Raw genomic sequence first — 16,272 nt, 5'->3', positions numbered from 1 at the left:
ACATCACATTCATTTCACAAAAAAACTGAATGTTCATGTATTCATGTTATTCAAGTGCATAAAGTGCAAAAAATAAATAAATAAATAAAAAAATCAGATCATTTATTGCACACAAGTATTTAATGTCTGAAGGAATTCATGCTAATGAGAAAATAAATATATACTAGAATAAAACATCACTCTTTATATAGTACACCTGTAATACACATTCAGACAGAAAGACATGCTTCTGTAATGCATAAGACACTTAAGACATGTCCATGTTGTCCAATATCTTTGCATAATTTGAAAAACCCACACTCTTATCTTGATCTCATACATTAGATGCTGTAGTTTTTCCTCTTGCAAGCTGTTGCATTTGTTCACGCTTTGTTGGGGCCAGTCTCGTCTGAGTCAGGATCCTTCCCGCTGTCCTCACTTGGCAAGGACTCTTCACCAGAAGAATGGGAGCTGAAATCTGCTACTCCTGACTCCTGGTCACTATTGTCAGCATCAGAGCTTTTTGGTTTGTCTCCAAACAGACAAAGCTCTGCACTTTCTCTCTCTCCTTGTTGTAAGGTGAAAACATTGGGAGCACCACCCATAAAGCCACCAAGGTAATCCTGAGGAGTATTGGCCAAGGTAGTATCTAAAGGTAATGACCAAAGGGGCTGCTTGCTGTCCAACACACCCTTTTGCATGTAAAGGGTTTTTGCACGCTCCTTATCCAGAACAGCCAGTTTCTGCAAGGGGAAAATACCAGATCACTGAAGTTAAAAAGACAGACACTGTGAGAATGAATATTCTGCGTTTGTTGAACATGCATATTTAAAGGAACACGCATATTAAAGTTCATCAAAAAATGAAGATTGTCTGAAAAGTTAATCAATGTCATGAGTTTGTTTCTTAATTGAAACAGATTTGAAGAAATTCAGCATTACATTATTTGCTCACCAATGCATTATTATTTGTGGATTATTGTGATGTTTTTATTAGCCGTTTGCACAGTCATTCTGACGGGACACATTCACTGCAAAGGATCCATTGGTGCGCAAGTGCTACATTTCTCCAAATCTGTTACGATGAAAAAACTCACCTTGGATGGCCTGATGGTGAGTTTTCAGCAAATATTTATTTTTGAGTGAACTATTCCTTTAAGTAAACAAGACCGACTCAAATCAAATGATAAAAACTAATGAAAATATGAACATTTTTAGGCAAATATATGGTGTTCTACCTGCTCATAGAGAGCCAGTTCTTCCTCAAGTTGTTGCGTTTCCTCTTTTATAGTCATCAGACAGTCTAGCTCAGACTGGCGTGGGTGTAACTCACGATCAAAACGATTATACAACCTTCTCCAGTATCTAAACAGAGAAAAGACAAACAATTTTTGCAGTTAAACAAACAGAAATACCACATATCAGTTACTCTGTAACAGCTGTATTGACTTACAGGCAGATGAACGCTTAGGACTAAAGAGACAAATTATGCATGACAAAGAGAATCAAATTATAAGCCTTTGTTTTACAAAGGAGAAGAAAGAAAATTATTTGTGACCCTGAACCACAAAACTAGTCATAAGGGTCAGTTTATACATTGATTTATACATCATCTGAAAGCTGAATAAATAAGCTTTCCATTGATGTATGGTTTGTTAGGAAAATATATGCCTGAGATACAACTATTTAAAAATCTGGAATCTGAGGGTGCAAAAAAATCTAAATATTGAGAAAATCACCTATAAAGTTGTCCAAATGAAGTTCTCAGCAACGCAAATTACTAATAAAAAAAAATTGGTTTTGATGTATTCATGTTGGGAAATTTACAAAACATCTTCATGGAACATGATCTTTACTTAATATCCTAATGATTTTTGACATACAAGAAAAAAACGATAATTTTGACCCATACAATGTATTTTTGGCTATTCCTAAAAAATATACCCGTGCTACTTAAGACTGGTTTTGTGGTCCAGGGTCACATTAAACATGTTCTGACATACTTAAAACAGTAGGGGGCAGTACTGGGCCTTAGAAGTCCTTGATTTTGGCTCTGTTCAGGTTTGAACAGAGGGTTCATGAAATCCAGCTTGTTCTCCCATAAATGCGGCCATATGGAATGAGTTTTCTCTTTGATGCTACAGAAAACAAAAGAAAACACATGCAATAAAACATGTTCAGTACACACTGAGAATACTGACATCTGCAGTACCATCAATTTTAACAACAAATTAAGTTTTGACATTCATGCAATCAAATGCACAAGGCAATTACCGAAGATCTTTCCTCTCCTTCTGGCTGTTACAAATGAAGTTGCCATAATGACAGGAGTAGACGTGGTTGTGGATGCTGATTAGAAATTTTTCGTTGTACTCAAAAGCACAGGGAAACTGTTCCATAAGCTGCCATACACACTCCAGGAACTGGTCTATGACAGGTGACACTTCCTTTGCTTCTCCATCAAGATGACCACATCTGAAATGCCATAAATTACATATAGAATAAGCACTTTTGTGTTAATACATAAGAAAACCTATGGAAAATTATATGTTGGAGGCAAACCTGTGTGAAAACTTGTGTCCAAAAGAAACCCAGTCTTTCTCAATCAGCACCTACACATTAAAAAAACTGGACTTTACTTTAAATGTAAGCTTGTTTTAAAATAAATAATATGGTTACTCAGCAACAGTAAAGACATTTACAGTCAAACCGAAAACTATTTAGACACCAGACATTTTTGACATTTTTTTTACTATTGGGTGCAGGACACTATAGTTCGTTTATGTAAGTGAGTATAGTGAAATAAAGTAAACTGTGACATATTGTACCCAAAAATTCTTCATACAGTGGACTACCAGAAAAAACTGATAAAAATTTGGGAACAAAAAATTATTCTTTGACCTGACCATGTTTTTCTTTAACTGCTAATGCGACCTTTTTATACCACAGACTGAACAAAATTAAGCATTGCTTGGTAATTGGTCAACAAAGTATTGAAAGTTGTGTAAATATTGTCATAGTAACAGTCTGAATTTTTGGTTGATTGTAGTCCATTATATACCTTTCTTTAAAAGTTACCTGACATTATGAAGATGAATTTGTTCTGACTCTTAAGTTCTTGTCATATTTCAGTACCATTTCCTAAACCATAGTGAATAAACTGTGATAATGTGAGAAAGGTTGAAAGTGTCTGAAAACATTTTGGTTTAACTGTATAATGTTACAAAAGAAGTCTATTTCAAATAAATAGTAAATACTGTTTTTTTACTCACCAAAAAATAAAAAAATAAATGTTTATTGCGCACCATTAGCATATTAGAATGATTTCTGAAGGATCACATGAACAATGCTGAAAAAGAGGTGAGGCTTCTTTTAAAAAACCTAAAAAATCTTACCGACCTCAAACATTTGAAAATGTACTTATGAAATGTTTAAAGGTAAAATGTCAGTTTTCAATATTAAGATACTTTTTCATATTCAAGTTTCATAAGCAGAGACAACTATAAGTAAGCAAACACTGACACTCATAACATTGAGCATCCTTGTTTAGTTGAATAATAAAAGGCAGGAACTGCTGGTAAAACCAGTCTGAAAACAAGTAATAATTTATCAGATCTGTTTAGGGATGCTTGCACATTAAATAACACATTTCATCTTTGTACATGGATCACAAAATCGTACTATGCATCTGGACTTGCTGTATCTTCTTCTACCACTGTTTCAGGAAATGAGACTGTATTCCCAGACAGAACTAATCTGTGCTAGAAAGTAGGTTCTTCCTTTTATGTTGACCCCATGAGGGTAAATTTCTAAGAAGATATGATTTTTCAAACTGAGGCCAGCTATTGAATGCAGCCTCTCCAGCAGAGATCTAGTCTCCCTCCAGCAGAGAACCAGCCCGAGTCAATCCTTACGATTAAATGAGTAAGGCCTGTCAGTTATGCATATTCTTACACTGTGAACTCTGTGACTTGGATATTTTAGAGTGAAGTTTAAACACTGCAACGTTTACCATCATCCCCTTGATGGTCCTATAGTAAGGGTCCAGAAGCACACTGGCCACAGAGCACACCTGAGCCGTCCTATCCCAGCCATCTGAACAATGCACCAAGACGCTGACCCCTTCCTCTGCTACGGCCTGCATATGTGAGAACATAAAATCATTGACAGAGCGCTCACGCATAGGCTGAAGAACTCTCAAAGAGATCTTTTACCTTAGATATGAAGATTCCAGCCTCCATGATCGATTTGATGTGTCTCAGCCAGTCTGAATTTTCAAGCCCCAGAAGAAATTCTCCCATGGAAGGAGAACGCAGTGCTGAAACTAAAAAAGATGACAGACATTTTGAGAAGATCCAGACAAATTCACTGCTTAAGTTAAGTTTATATACCATCTGATGAAAACCAGGAGCTTTACTGAGAATTTACAACAGGGAACTGATATGAGGAATATATTTGGATATCCGTAGTTCTTTAAAGTGCTCAATATTTACTTTGGCTTTGCAAAGAAAGCTAGTGACTCATAAGTAGCATCCTCTGTAAGTATTTATGTTTCTTAAAATATACACTACTGATAAATTGGCTTGGTGACAGTTATGAATTGAGTTCTTATGGCTCATTAGTTATTATGACAACCAAATGAATTTGTTTCTCTATAAGTGCCATTGATTCTTTTTCTCCAAACCAACATAAACATTCCCTGTGAGCACTGAAAGCTTTGATATGCCAACAGTTCAAATGTGATAAGAGTATTTAAAGGCTTGTGACGTCTCATGAGAACACTCCAGATGAGAGCTCAAGCCAATATACTAACAAACCCGGTCACTCTCGGTGGCAGAGATCAAACTAACTCTACAGTATTTCAAGGAACTACCATTCTAGGAAGAATCAAGCGTGTTGTAACGAGATCTAAAACAGCCAGAGAGTCTCTGCTGGAATTATTCGACCAGATGACTCCCCAGTGTTTTCTGGGTCAAAATGCTATCACACCCAGTACTGCTATTATTTCTTCAACACTGGAAGATTTCATTCTCACGCCCTCCTTTTCTCAATCATGGCAAAGGGGTCTCCAATCGTTAAGTCAACAAAACAAAAATAGGCGAAGAATAAAAGCCAGATGGATTCAAAGCACCACTATTACACAATTTGCTTTGCCAAGAAACTCTCCTGTGGTACAATCAATGGTTCATTACAGAACATCTTTATTATAGACTATAAAACGCTAAGTGGTCTCAAAGGGATAGATTATTTAAAACTAAAAGTTACCCCATGATTTACTCACCCTCAAGACATCCTAGGTGTATATGACCTTCTTCTTTCGGATTAATACAATCAGAGTTATATTAAAAAATGTACTGGCTCTTCCAAGCTTTACAATGGCAGTGAATGGGTGCTGAGATTTTGAAGTCCAATAAAGTGCATCCATCCATCATAAAAAGTACTCCACACAGCTCCGGGGGGTTAATAAAAGCTTTCAAGTGAATGGATTAGTTTGTGCAAGGAAAATATTCATGTTTAAGACTTCAAGATAGTGGCGGTTGATGTAGGCGAATGCAGAAGTGACGAACGTGAAGGCACAGTGGCAGGAGCAAAACAAAACGCTGTTTACAAATTACAAAAAGTACAAAATGAGGATTTTTAAAAAGAATGTCTGAGGATTTTGATATAAGCCAAGAGGAGGCTGGTTTTCCTTTGCTGTAAGAAAAAAAAACTTGGTTCTTGGTGGGACTAGCATTTTCTCTCCGAAGCTTATGCTACGCCTACATCATCCGCTGGAATGCCACTCTCTCATGCTGTAGGACAGATAGTAGTTTTAAATATGGATCTTATCTTTACACAAACACATAATTTCTCTTTAGAAGGCCTTCATTAACTCCCTGGAGCATGTGGAGTACTTTTTATGATGGATGGATGCACTTTATTGGGCTTCAAAATCTCAACACCCATTCACTGCCATTATAAAGCTTGGAAGAGGCAGAACATTTTTTAACATAACTCTGATTATATTCGTCTGAAGAAAGAAAGTCATATACATATACAGCGAGGATGGCTTGAGGGTGAGTAAATCATGGGGTGATTTTCATTTTTGGGTGAACTGTCCCTTTAAGTAATGGTTTTTGAAATGCACTATGGGAAGATCTCCTAAAAACTAAAGGGGAGGTGCAATTGGTTCAAGCTGGTCTACACTCCTAATCATCTGTTTGCATGATCCTTTAATATCGATGGAACTTTCCATTGCACAAAAGCTTCTTTATAGTGGAAAAACATTCTTCAGAATATTAAAGTAGTTCACTTCCAGAACAAATATTTACAGATTTTTTTACAGACAATTTACTCACCCCCTTGTCATCCAAGATGTAGGACAATTTTGAAGTTGGAGGAGAAAATGAGATGGGAGTTTTTCAACATACTCTAACTGTCATGAACCAGAAAGCACAGAGTTTATGCAGAGCCAGATAAGACGAGCATTTGAGGTTAAAAAGTGTATAAATTGTCAATGCTTTAAATAAAATAACCGATTGTTTCGCCAAATAAGACCCTTCTTTCTCGGCTGGGATCGTTTAGAGCCCTTTGAAGCTGCATTGAAACTGCATTTTGGAAGCTCAAACTCGCGGGCGCCATAGAAGTCCACTACATGGAGAAAAATCCTGAATGTTTGCCTGAAAAAACAATTTCTTTACGAATGAACAAAGACAGACAAGAACATCTTGGATGACAAGGGTTAATTTTTTGTAAATTTTTGTTCTTGAAGTGAACTCCTTTAAGATGTTTTTCACATTAAGGAATAGGTGGTTTCTTTAAGAAATGTTAACTGAAAGATTCTTTGGGGAACCAAAAAGTTTTTCTATGGCACCACTGCAAAAACCTAATTTTAAAGCCTTAACAGAAGGATCTTCAGAGCAGTGGTTTATATGGTGAAATTAATTTTCCCACTTAATAAGATGGAGACAATACCCTCTATGAGTTTCTGCTGACTGTTCCTCATCACATGGATGTTTTCAATGCCGATAAACTGGAATTTAATGTTGCAGTAGTTGTCCTCATTTTCATAGCCTTTGCCCGCAGCTCGGTTCGCCATTGCATTTAGCTGGAAATACATGAGAGTCTTACATAAGTGTCTTTCTGTGTAATTCTGCTATCTGGTCCATCATACACTCTTAAAAATAAAGGTTCTTTATTGGCATTGATGGTTCTATGAAGAATCTTGAACATCCATGGAACCTTTCAAATGCAGAAAGGGTTCTTTACAGTGGAAAAAAGGTTCTTTAGATTTTTAAAATGTTCTTCAAAATGGTTCTTTTAAGAACTGTTCACTGAAAAGTTCTTTGGGGAACCAAAAATGGTTCTTCTATGGCATCACTGCAAAAACACCCTTTTGGAGCCTTTATTTTTAAGAATGTATACTGATATTAAGTGGACTGACCTTGGGTCTGGTGTCTACAACATACATGAACCTGCTGCCAGGATTAGACTTCATGATGGCCTGCAGCATTTGCTCGTCCTCCAGGCAGCGAGCACTGAAGCCAGAAAGAGGCTGACTGCTGCGACATATCGTGGCCTGAGAAAAGACATCATCATATGAGTAGGCGTTAGCATATGTTGGTATCCTGTGGTGCCATGCCTTTTTTTTTTTTTTTTTAAATAGACACCAGTAATGGTATTTGTTCATCACTAGGTACCCTAGACAAGAAAAGGCATGACAAATAAGTGTTGGACAAAATAGTTTAGTGGTGCAATGTCTCTTTAGTGTGAAAGTGGTGCTTTAAAAACAATCAAAATAAATACATAAATATATGCATTAAAGTATATTTCAGTTTCAATATTATGTATGCAAATAAATATTTAAATGTAATTAATTAAACAATAAAAAATTGCTTTTAATTATTTCCAATTTACTAATTAATCTAGTGAAACTCTGCATCAAACTTTCTCAAAGTAATTCCCATCCTGGTCCTTTCATGCTCAATAAATATTTTCAGCTTACTGAACAAATGGGAAAGGGGTCCCAGCATTTAAAAATTAAAAAATAAATAAATTAAATAAATAAGAAAATGTATTTTTATTTAATTATTAAAACGTGTAAAAATATTTTTTATTTAAATAATTGTAAAATCTAATACTATTTATATTTATATTTTAATATTTTATTTAAATTTTAAAATTCTGCTCAATCTAGTAAAAATGCAATCACACAGCCTCGGAGTAATTCCCAGACCGATCTCGTCATGCTCAATGAATAAAATCAACTTAAAAAACAGAAGACCACACTGTCCTCTCTGTGGAATGGGCATTTCATGAGAATTTGGCCCTGGCCTCATAAAACTCTAAAGGCTGAGCTTGCAATATTACTTTTTTAGACACTGTTCTAATCATATTTTGGGGTTAACGAACCATGAATGGGGGAGATATTAAACTATAACTGACCCCTTTGGGCCTCACCAGCATGATCCTTATGTGGAAGTCACACACAAGTTTCTCCATGTGGTTTGAATTCATGTGTCCAAAAGAAAACACAGAGACTCCGAGGGGAATATTTGACCTCAATGAAATGAAATGTCTTTTAACAGAGTGCCGAACCCAAGAGGGTGCAGAAGCAGCTTGACCTTGCTTTTAAAATATCCATTATTGCTGTAAATCACAATGCACGCATATGCTGCATGACACATTTAGTATCTTGTCATGGAAAATACTACAATTGAATGTTTAACTGGCTGCAAGTTTGCACTGTGAAAAGTTCAAGTGAAAAAGTGCACTTCCAAATCAAGTTGGCACAGTTTAATGCACAATTAAGCTGCACCATATTTATCGATTTTTATATATAAGAACACTCAAGTCTCAAGAACACTGTGTTCTTGAACCCTGAACTCGCATCCTCAGTCTGATGACAGAATATTTGGCAGGCAGGGACATATTAAGGACAGGACGAAATTCTCCACAGCCTCATTAAATGAATGCGGAGACTGCATAGAGAACGTGCCAGATGTGCAGCCAGACTCACATGGTTTTCCTTGCAGTAGTATGACAACGTGGGAAATCGACCTCTGCTACGAAACTTCGAGCTCCCTACGATGACAGGGAGGGTGACGGATTTAGGCACAAACAGGTCAGCTGGGTAAGTATCACACACCTGTGTTATAAGAAGAAAAGCTGTGCATAAAAACAAACCCTTACATAATATACTGATTGTTTACATAGTGTTGGTTGGTGATTTACTAACTCTGTACTCTCGGTTGATTGGGGTGATGTGCCACATCTTATTTGGCAGTCCCATTCGACTGAATTCAGCCTTCAGATCTAAAAAGTCCCACGAGTGCTCCCGTTCAGCTTTGTCAACATTGGGATTGAAGGAAAAACAATACAGCTCCTCATATTTCTCTGCAAGACAGAAAACAAAAACATGACAATAGTGTCCTGGTACACTGAAATAAATATGCTGATTTGTCTGCAATCATATTGCAATTACTGTATATTGCTAAAACAATGCCGAAATGCATGCTAGGTGACCCACCTGGCCTGGAGAGACGTGAGAGTGAAATGTAAACATCGTGGCAGTCGCTTTCTTGAGGAATGATAAACTGTATGACCTGAAAGTTCTTGCAGTGGATTAATAAAGGGTATCCGCTCTGAGATGCTTTATGCTTTACAACATTACACACTAAACTGTGCAGAACCTATGAAAAACAAACATAAAGCGTCAGTTTTCACAGCGCGTCATCAATCGGCCATATTGCCGGCACTGAATGCAAACAATGCCACTGAATTTAACAAAACTCGCACATTTTGCTGATTACTGCAGCTGAAAATGGTCAGTTGCTGTCATGTTTTGGGCTGTACTAATCGGTTGGACCGGGAAAAACATTTAGTGTACTGTAGACTGCCAAAAGTTATAACAGATCAAAGAGAAGTGCAAAAACATGTTTGAGGAACAAAAGACGTTTGTGGTTGGCCAAACTGAACCAGGATTTCCAGAACAAGAATCTTGGCAACATTTGTGTTTGTTCGTATCATTTTCAGTCAGGTAGGTGAAATATTAGGCTAATCTTAATTAATACTGCTTTTATGTATCTTTACCACCTATTAACTTTAGCTTGCCTTTCCTTCTTTATACGATTTAGCAGCTTTCACACGTTTTAGACAGCATAAATTAGCAGAACAACATATTCAGTAGCGCATTAACCGTGCAATCCATGGTGTTGTTTACATCAAAGTATGTCCAATATGGCCATGCATCTGGATAACTAACCAAATCATGACTTAAGTGCAAACCCTTTATTGTGCATCTAAAAAGAAAATTAACAAAGCAGTACATATTTAGGGCACAGAAATACTGCACAATGACATACTGAAAATGTCAAAGCTAGTTTATGCACCAGACACGCCAAGCACTTACCCACAGCTCATTTCGATCCTCAGATCCTTTACCTACAAATATAGTATGTGTGGCTGTCAGGTAGAGCGTGCCCACTTGAGTTCTTCGAGAATAACTTCTGTCCACCAACCGGACATTTTCAACCTATAAAATATAGCCAAGGTAATTAGACAACTTTAGTATTAGTATTAGTGATGCACTAAGTACCATCTCACAAACATGTGATCATCCCTCTGGCCTTATGCCAGACTGTATGTTTTAATTATATGCAATTAAATGGCACACAACAGCAAAACTTAAAATACTCAAACTAACTCTGCATTTTCAGTCATTATAACTGATGCTATAGCAGATGTAGGCCCTTGTATTTTTTCCTTGCACATTGGTCTCACTGACTGACTTAAATGCAATGAATTAATCCACTTACAAGTAATAATACCTCAGGTTATTAATGTTGAGCATGTGGAAGCAATGCATGGAGATGCTGAGGTACGTGTCATGAAAAAGGGAATCATTGTATCATTGTATGGATGCTGGACATTTACCTTTGGCATTCTGATGTGCTCCATCTCTGACCACCACACCTCTGGCGCCTGCAGCTTATCAGGGTGCAGAAATACGTCTTATTGTCATGCTGAACAAGTGATGTTGTGTTAATTTAAACACAATAATATCTGAAGTATTTTGGAAACGCTGAACTGCTTTGAATCCTGGTTGATACGGTTATGGCTCCTCCCGTCATCTGTAGTGATTCACCGTAAGGTCTCCGTGCTGCGCTGAGCGCTGCTGGGTCCTAAGCCGACGAGTTTCGTGGTGTTAGCAAATTAGAAAATCTCATGTGCTGCGTCCCAATGTGTGAGTGTGTGGTAGAAGAGTAGGCAAGTTTTGGGACATATTATCACTGATCTGCACCACGATGTTTATAAAATTTCACAGATTAAACTCAACATTAAATATATATATATATATATATATATATATATATATATATGTGTGTGTGTGTGTGTATATATATATATATATATATATTTTTTTTTTTTTACCAAGTTAAATATTAGCAGTGTTGGGGAGTAACTAGTTACATGTAGCGGAATTACGCAATTTAATTACAAAATAAATGTAATTGTAATTAGTTACAGTTACTGAGAAAAAATGTGTAATTAAATTACAGTTACTTTTGAAAAATGCCAGTGATTACAAAAGGGATTACATCTGAATTTTTTCACACCCCCACCCCCACTTACAGATTTAACTGACTGACCTAGCACTGACTTTCATAAATTGCATTGACTGCTCTAAAATAAGACACCAGTGTTTCAGGAGTTTGGGACACAGAATAGGACACATGCTTATTCGATAACTGTTTTATTTCCTACTTGGGTTTATGCAAAAAAAATATATATATTTTTTAAGATTGTTTTTTCCAAGGCATTGTTAAATGCTAGTGTTTTCTGTCATAACTATGCAAACATTTGATTTCAAACCCAGTATCATAGCTATTAAACTATTTCTTGTTATGATGTTATGTTATGCTTTTGTTATGACATATAGCATGTTCGATTCCTAAATCGAGGTCCCCTCTCTCTACTCCCAGCTCTTTCCTGTCATCTCTCTACTGTCCTATCACAATAAAAGGAATAAAAAAAGCCCAAAAAAATAAGTTAAAAAAAAAAAAAAAAAAAAAAAGTCTGAATTTGTGGTGGCTGTGCTTTAAATTAAATTTAGCTCAGGCTCATTCGGGGCAACTTAAGTCAGTGCTATATGCTTGATAATTTTTCTTGGTGGAAGCTTTACGTTTGGTTAGTTAAAACATTAAAGCTTAATTCAATATTATGTGGACAATTTCTTAATTCTGTCATCCTGGTATCGTGGACTCCCTCTATTGTTTCATATAAACGTAGGTGCTGCCATTTTTTTTTTTTTTTTTTTTTTGTACACTGTAATGGATTATAAGATAACTAACAAACTAGTACTACTACTTAATTATTTATGTGGTGAAATGTTGTGTAAGAAAACTGGTATGACTGCACGGTATCCCTAAAATGTCTAGTTTGAACTTGCCATTTGCTAGCAACTGATTTCTTTATAAAAAGCTTTGTGTTCAAATATTTCAACTCAGATCAGTGTTTCGAAACATCTAAATAATCTATCAAGCATGTAATAAGTGAGATAATGTACATTCAGCCAGTTGTTTTCGCAAAATAAAAATGTATATTATCCCTTACTTATAATCTTAATTCAAGTGATAAAGGATTTTGAAAGTGACAGTAATCAGTGTTGAGTGCTACAGTAAGGTTAACTCTGCCTGGTTTAAATGTTTCAAAATATTAGAAATTTAGAAAAGTAATAAAAAAAGTAATTAAAAGTAACAAGTTACATAACTTTAATAAAGTAATTGAAAAGTTACACTACTTTTTACATTTTAAATCAAGTAACTTGTAATCTGTAACCTATTAGATTTCCAAAGTAACCTTCCCAACACTGATTATTAGTAACTCAAACCCTTTTTTTCTAAACATCTCTACCTAACTGCCAGTCACGCACATCCACCATGTTTGTAGTTTTTTCCAAAGCGATTTATTCGTGTTTGTAGTTCTGGACCGAATCTTTTGCCAAAGCACAGTGAATTGTAGGCAATATTAGCCATTAGAGTGTGCACGGATCCACACTTCAAAAATCGACTTGAAATAGTAGACCATCTGGGGACTTTGGCACACTCTTTTCAGCATACTATGCTTTGGGACACACTTATTGTAATCTCACATACTATTAGGATGGGTAGTATAAACATTGGTATGCAGGGATGGGTTTTAACAGTTACGTCTTTACGCCAAACGTATCCACCTTTTTTTTTCCATAAGAACGGGCACAGCCATTAGTAAAATTTATGGGTCTGGCTTCCGGTCTCATCCGCGTCCAGCTATTTTTAGCTGTACAAAACACCTTGTTTTGCTGCTTGATATTGCGAATTGGTGCGTCTTACCATGTTATTTTAACACATTATCTAAATTAATAACACACTGCTTTGTATTGCAAAAAGTTTTACTGTTTACTGCATGTTGTTATTCTTCTCCTTATTTCCCTACAGCGGATAAAGAACTGGAAGTCTCACCCACAAGCTTACATTGAAGAAAAAGGTGGATAAGGTTATTGTGTAAATATATAGCGTATTTATACCATTTTCTTAATCGAATTAAATTGTGTTTTACTCAGTGAATTTTTAGGTGATGTTTGAAATATCGGATACAAGAAAACATTTCCATTGTTATTGCACAGGAAACAGAGGCACATTTGACTATTGTGTGGAGAATTTGCACACTAAATAGTGTAGGTTAAGTTGCCACAAAGCAATCTAGATGCACAAAAATGTTTTTGAGTCTTCTGTTTATTCAACAACATGATGTAAGACGTATTACAGAAGCTATATGGGAGTAACATTGAGGAAATGTGAAATGTGTTTTGAGTAAATTACATTTTATATACAATTTGTCACTTTGTCTGTTTTTGTCAAAATAGCTGAAAGGCCACACCTAAACCACTACAACACCCAACAGTAGTCATTTTTTTTTTCTTCCGATTGAGTGAATGATTCAAATGACTCATTGATTTGTTACTAAATGAAGATTTTTGAACAAATCGGTTAAATGACTTACTTAGTAACTAAATTTACATGCAACCAAACAATTTGTTAGAAATCGGACAAATGGCTCAATCGAACTGTAAAGCCTTCCAAGAAACACACCAGGTAATCCAATTCCCAGCAGGCAATGGGCGTCAATATATCGTCATGTTGACTTTGGATCCCAATGTTTGGCAGATGTTGCATTTGTGTTTGACAATGAATATCATGTTTTCGTCAGTATTTAATGTCAATTTGGTGTTGATTTAATGTGTTTGGTTACACAACATAAAAACAACAACATTTCAAAGTCAGCTGATGTCAATATTGGACATCAAATTAACATTGACATTAGACATTGAACTGACATAGAATTTTGGTCACCCAACGTAGCAAGCGAAATTTAACCAAATATCAACATCTTATTTCGATCAGTGGTGGTGTGGACCTGAAATATTCTGATCAATTAAAAATAAGCATGCAAATACTTGAATCTGACTATTATTATTTATTTAAATCAGATTCAAAAATACCTTGTGCATATGCATGTCATGCTGCGAATGTTCACTTACGAGCGTGTCCATGGTTATTTACAAACAATTTTGTAAAAAGCTCATATGATATATTTTTCAGGTTTATTTTAGACATAAAGGCAAAAACCACAATTATACTTTAGCTCTGGAGTAAATACTAGCTCTGGTGACATGATTTCTCAGACCGGGACATGCGTATGCGCTTTGAAATGCATATAATGCACATGTAAACAAATATGTGAATTAGATTGCAAAGTTTAGGGATTATATAAACGGAACTTTCAGAATCTGAAACTGGATTGGATTTATTCAGATTGATGAAAATTAGTGCATGTAATATTGACTCAATGACATTTTGGCTTCAATTTTCTGAAGTGGAAGGAAGATAAGAGTTGTGTCATCCATCTTTTTTACAGTCTACAGTCACCTCTTACTATAGCATAATGATGAAACCTGCAAAAAAGCACAGTGATACAAAAGTACCATCATTTGTTAGACTGTTATATCAGCATATCAGCATGTACACCCTAGATTAAGTGGAGTGCATATTGATAAACAACTGAGTAAATATTACGTGACTGAATCATGACGCTTAACCAGGATCAATCATTATGACCTTGAACAGTTCAGATGATTACTTAAAAATGATTTAATGTCAGTAAACTGATGGTTATTTGTATAAAATATCCAGTCAACAAACATGGCATATGTACTGTCTTTTTGACCAGTTTTATCCCTAATGAATCTTAGTGACATTTATTTTCTCAATTTTCCCCAAACTGTTCATTTTTCATAGTTAATAGTAGCACAAATTAAGTTCACAGATAACTCTCATTCTTAAAACCTCTTTCCCCCATCTCTCAACACAAAATACATATTGACACACCTGTTACGTCATATGAGTTAATCAGTGAGCCTTTTTAGACAGTTAATTATGCAGTTTTGTTTAGTACATACAGCATTAATACTGAGGGGAAAATGACACTGAATTTACCAAATGACAATTTCACGCCCAATCCACTATTGCTGTTTAGCTCAGTGATGATTTTTTATTATGGCTTTTATATTGTTCATCCATTTTGATAGATTATAGACAAATCAGTTATTGGCCTACCAGACATTTTATGGTTTCCCTTCTTTCTTAAAGCTTGTTCAAGCTTGCAGAATTTGAATAGGCCTACTATGTAGTATAACATATTTTGCCTGAAAACATATATAAGGTGTATTCACCTATATGAGTCATTCCCCCTTCTCTAAACATGCCTCTGATAACCACCTATGTCCCAGATTTTAGCAGTGCTTACAATTTACTCCCATATCAATCCATATACACTAGATTGTATTGTATATCTAATGGCAGGGACAGACGCACAGGAGCAACCTGAGGTTAAGTGCTCTGCTCAGGGCCATAATGCTTAATAAAGCAGGATTGCAACTTCAGTAATGGCCCGGTTTCTGTAAATAAGGATTAGTCCATCAGCCTGAATCATTATATCATTAGTTCACATGCAAAAATCAACAAATGTATTCTGACTTTTGACCTAGTAACTAAAAAATGAATTCCTCTCTGCATGGTTGGCATAGAAATTTGACAAAGCTAGAAAAACCTTGAGGCAGTTTCTCACAGGACCACTCTGCTTAAGAGGATTAGGCAAATTGAGCACTTTTGTAATAAAGAAAGCATTAAGTAGATCTTGCAATACACACAGGTGATCATTTCAAGTATTCAATATAAATAAGATTATGGGCATTAAGAAAGGTTCCTGGGTCAGT

At 35.7% G+C, this 16,272-nt stretch overlaps 1 protein-coding gene across 1 annotated transcript; it reads right to left on the bottom strand.

The window, feature by feature from the left end:
• Nucleotides 1–333: 333 nt before the first annotated feature.
• mtmr7a (myotubularin related protein 7a) lies at nt 334–11,112 on the bottom strand. The gene is made up of 14 exons (XM_051127482.1): nt 10,893–11,112; nt 10,369–10,491; nt 9,487–9,649; nt 9,196–9,353; nt 8,977–9,105; nt 7,402–7,536; nt 6,933–7,065; nt 4,193–4,302; nt 3,991–4,116; nt 2,541–2,590; nt 2,253–2,453; nt 1,982–2,116; nt 1,217–1,343; nt 334–722 (listed from the first exon to the last, which is right to left on the bottom strand). The coding sequence occupies exons 1-14, from the start codon at nt 10,914–10,916 to the stop codon at nt 363–365; spliced, it is 1,974 nt and encodes a 657-aa protein (XP_050983439.1). The 5' UTR covers nt 10,917–11,112; the 3' UTR covers nt 334–362.
• Nucleotides 11,113–16,272: the final 5,160 nt, after the last annotated feature.

Source organism: Labeo rohita, chromosome 14 (assembly GCF_022985175.1).
Source record: "Labeo rohita strain BAU-BD-2019 chromosome 14, IGBB_LRoh.1.0, whole genome shotgun sequence".
NCBI lineage: Eukaryota > Metazoa > Chordata > Actinopteri > Cypriniformes > Cyprinidae > Labeo > Labeo rohita.
The sequence above is the reverse complement of the archived record's forward strand: the minus strand, read 5'-3'. Positions and strand labels throughout refer to the sequence as shown.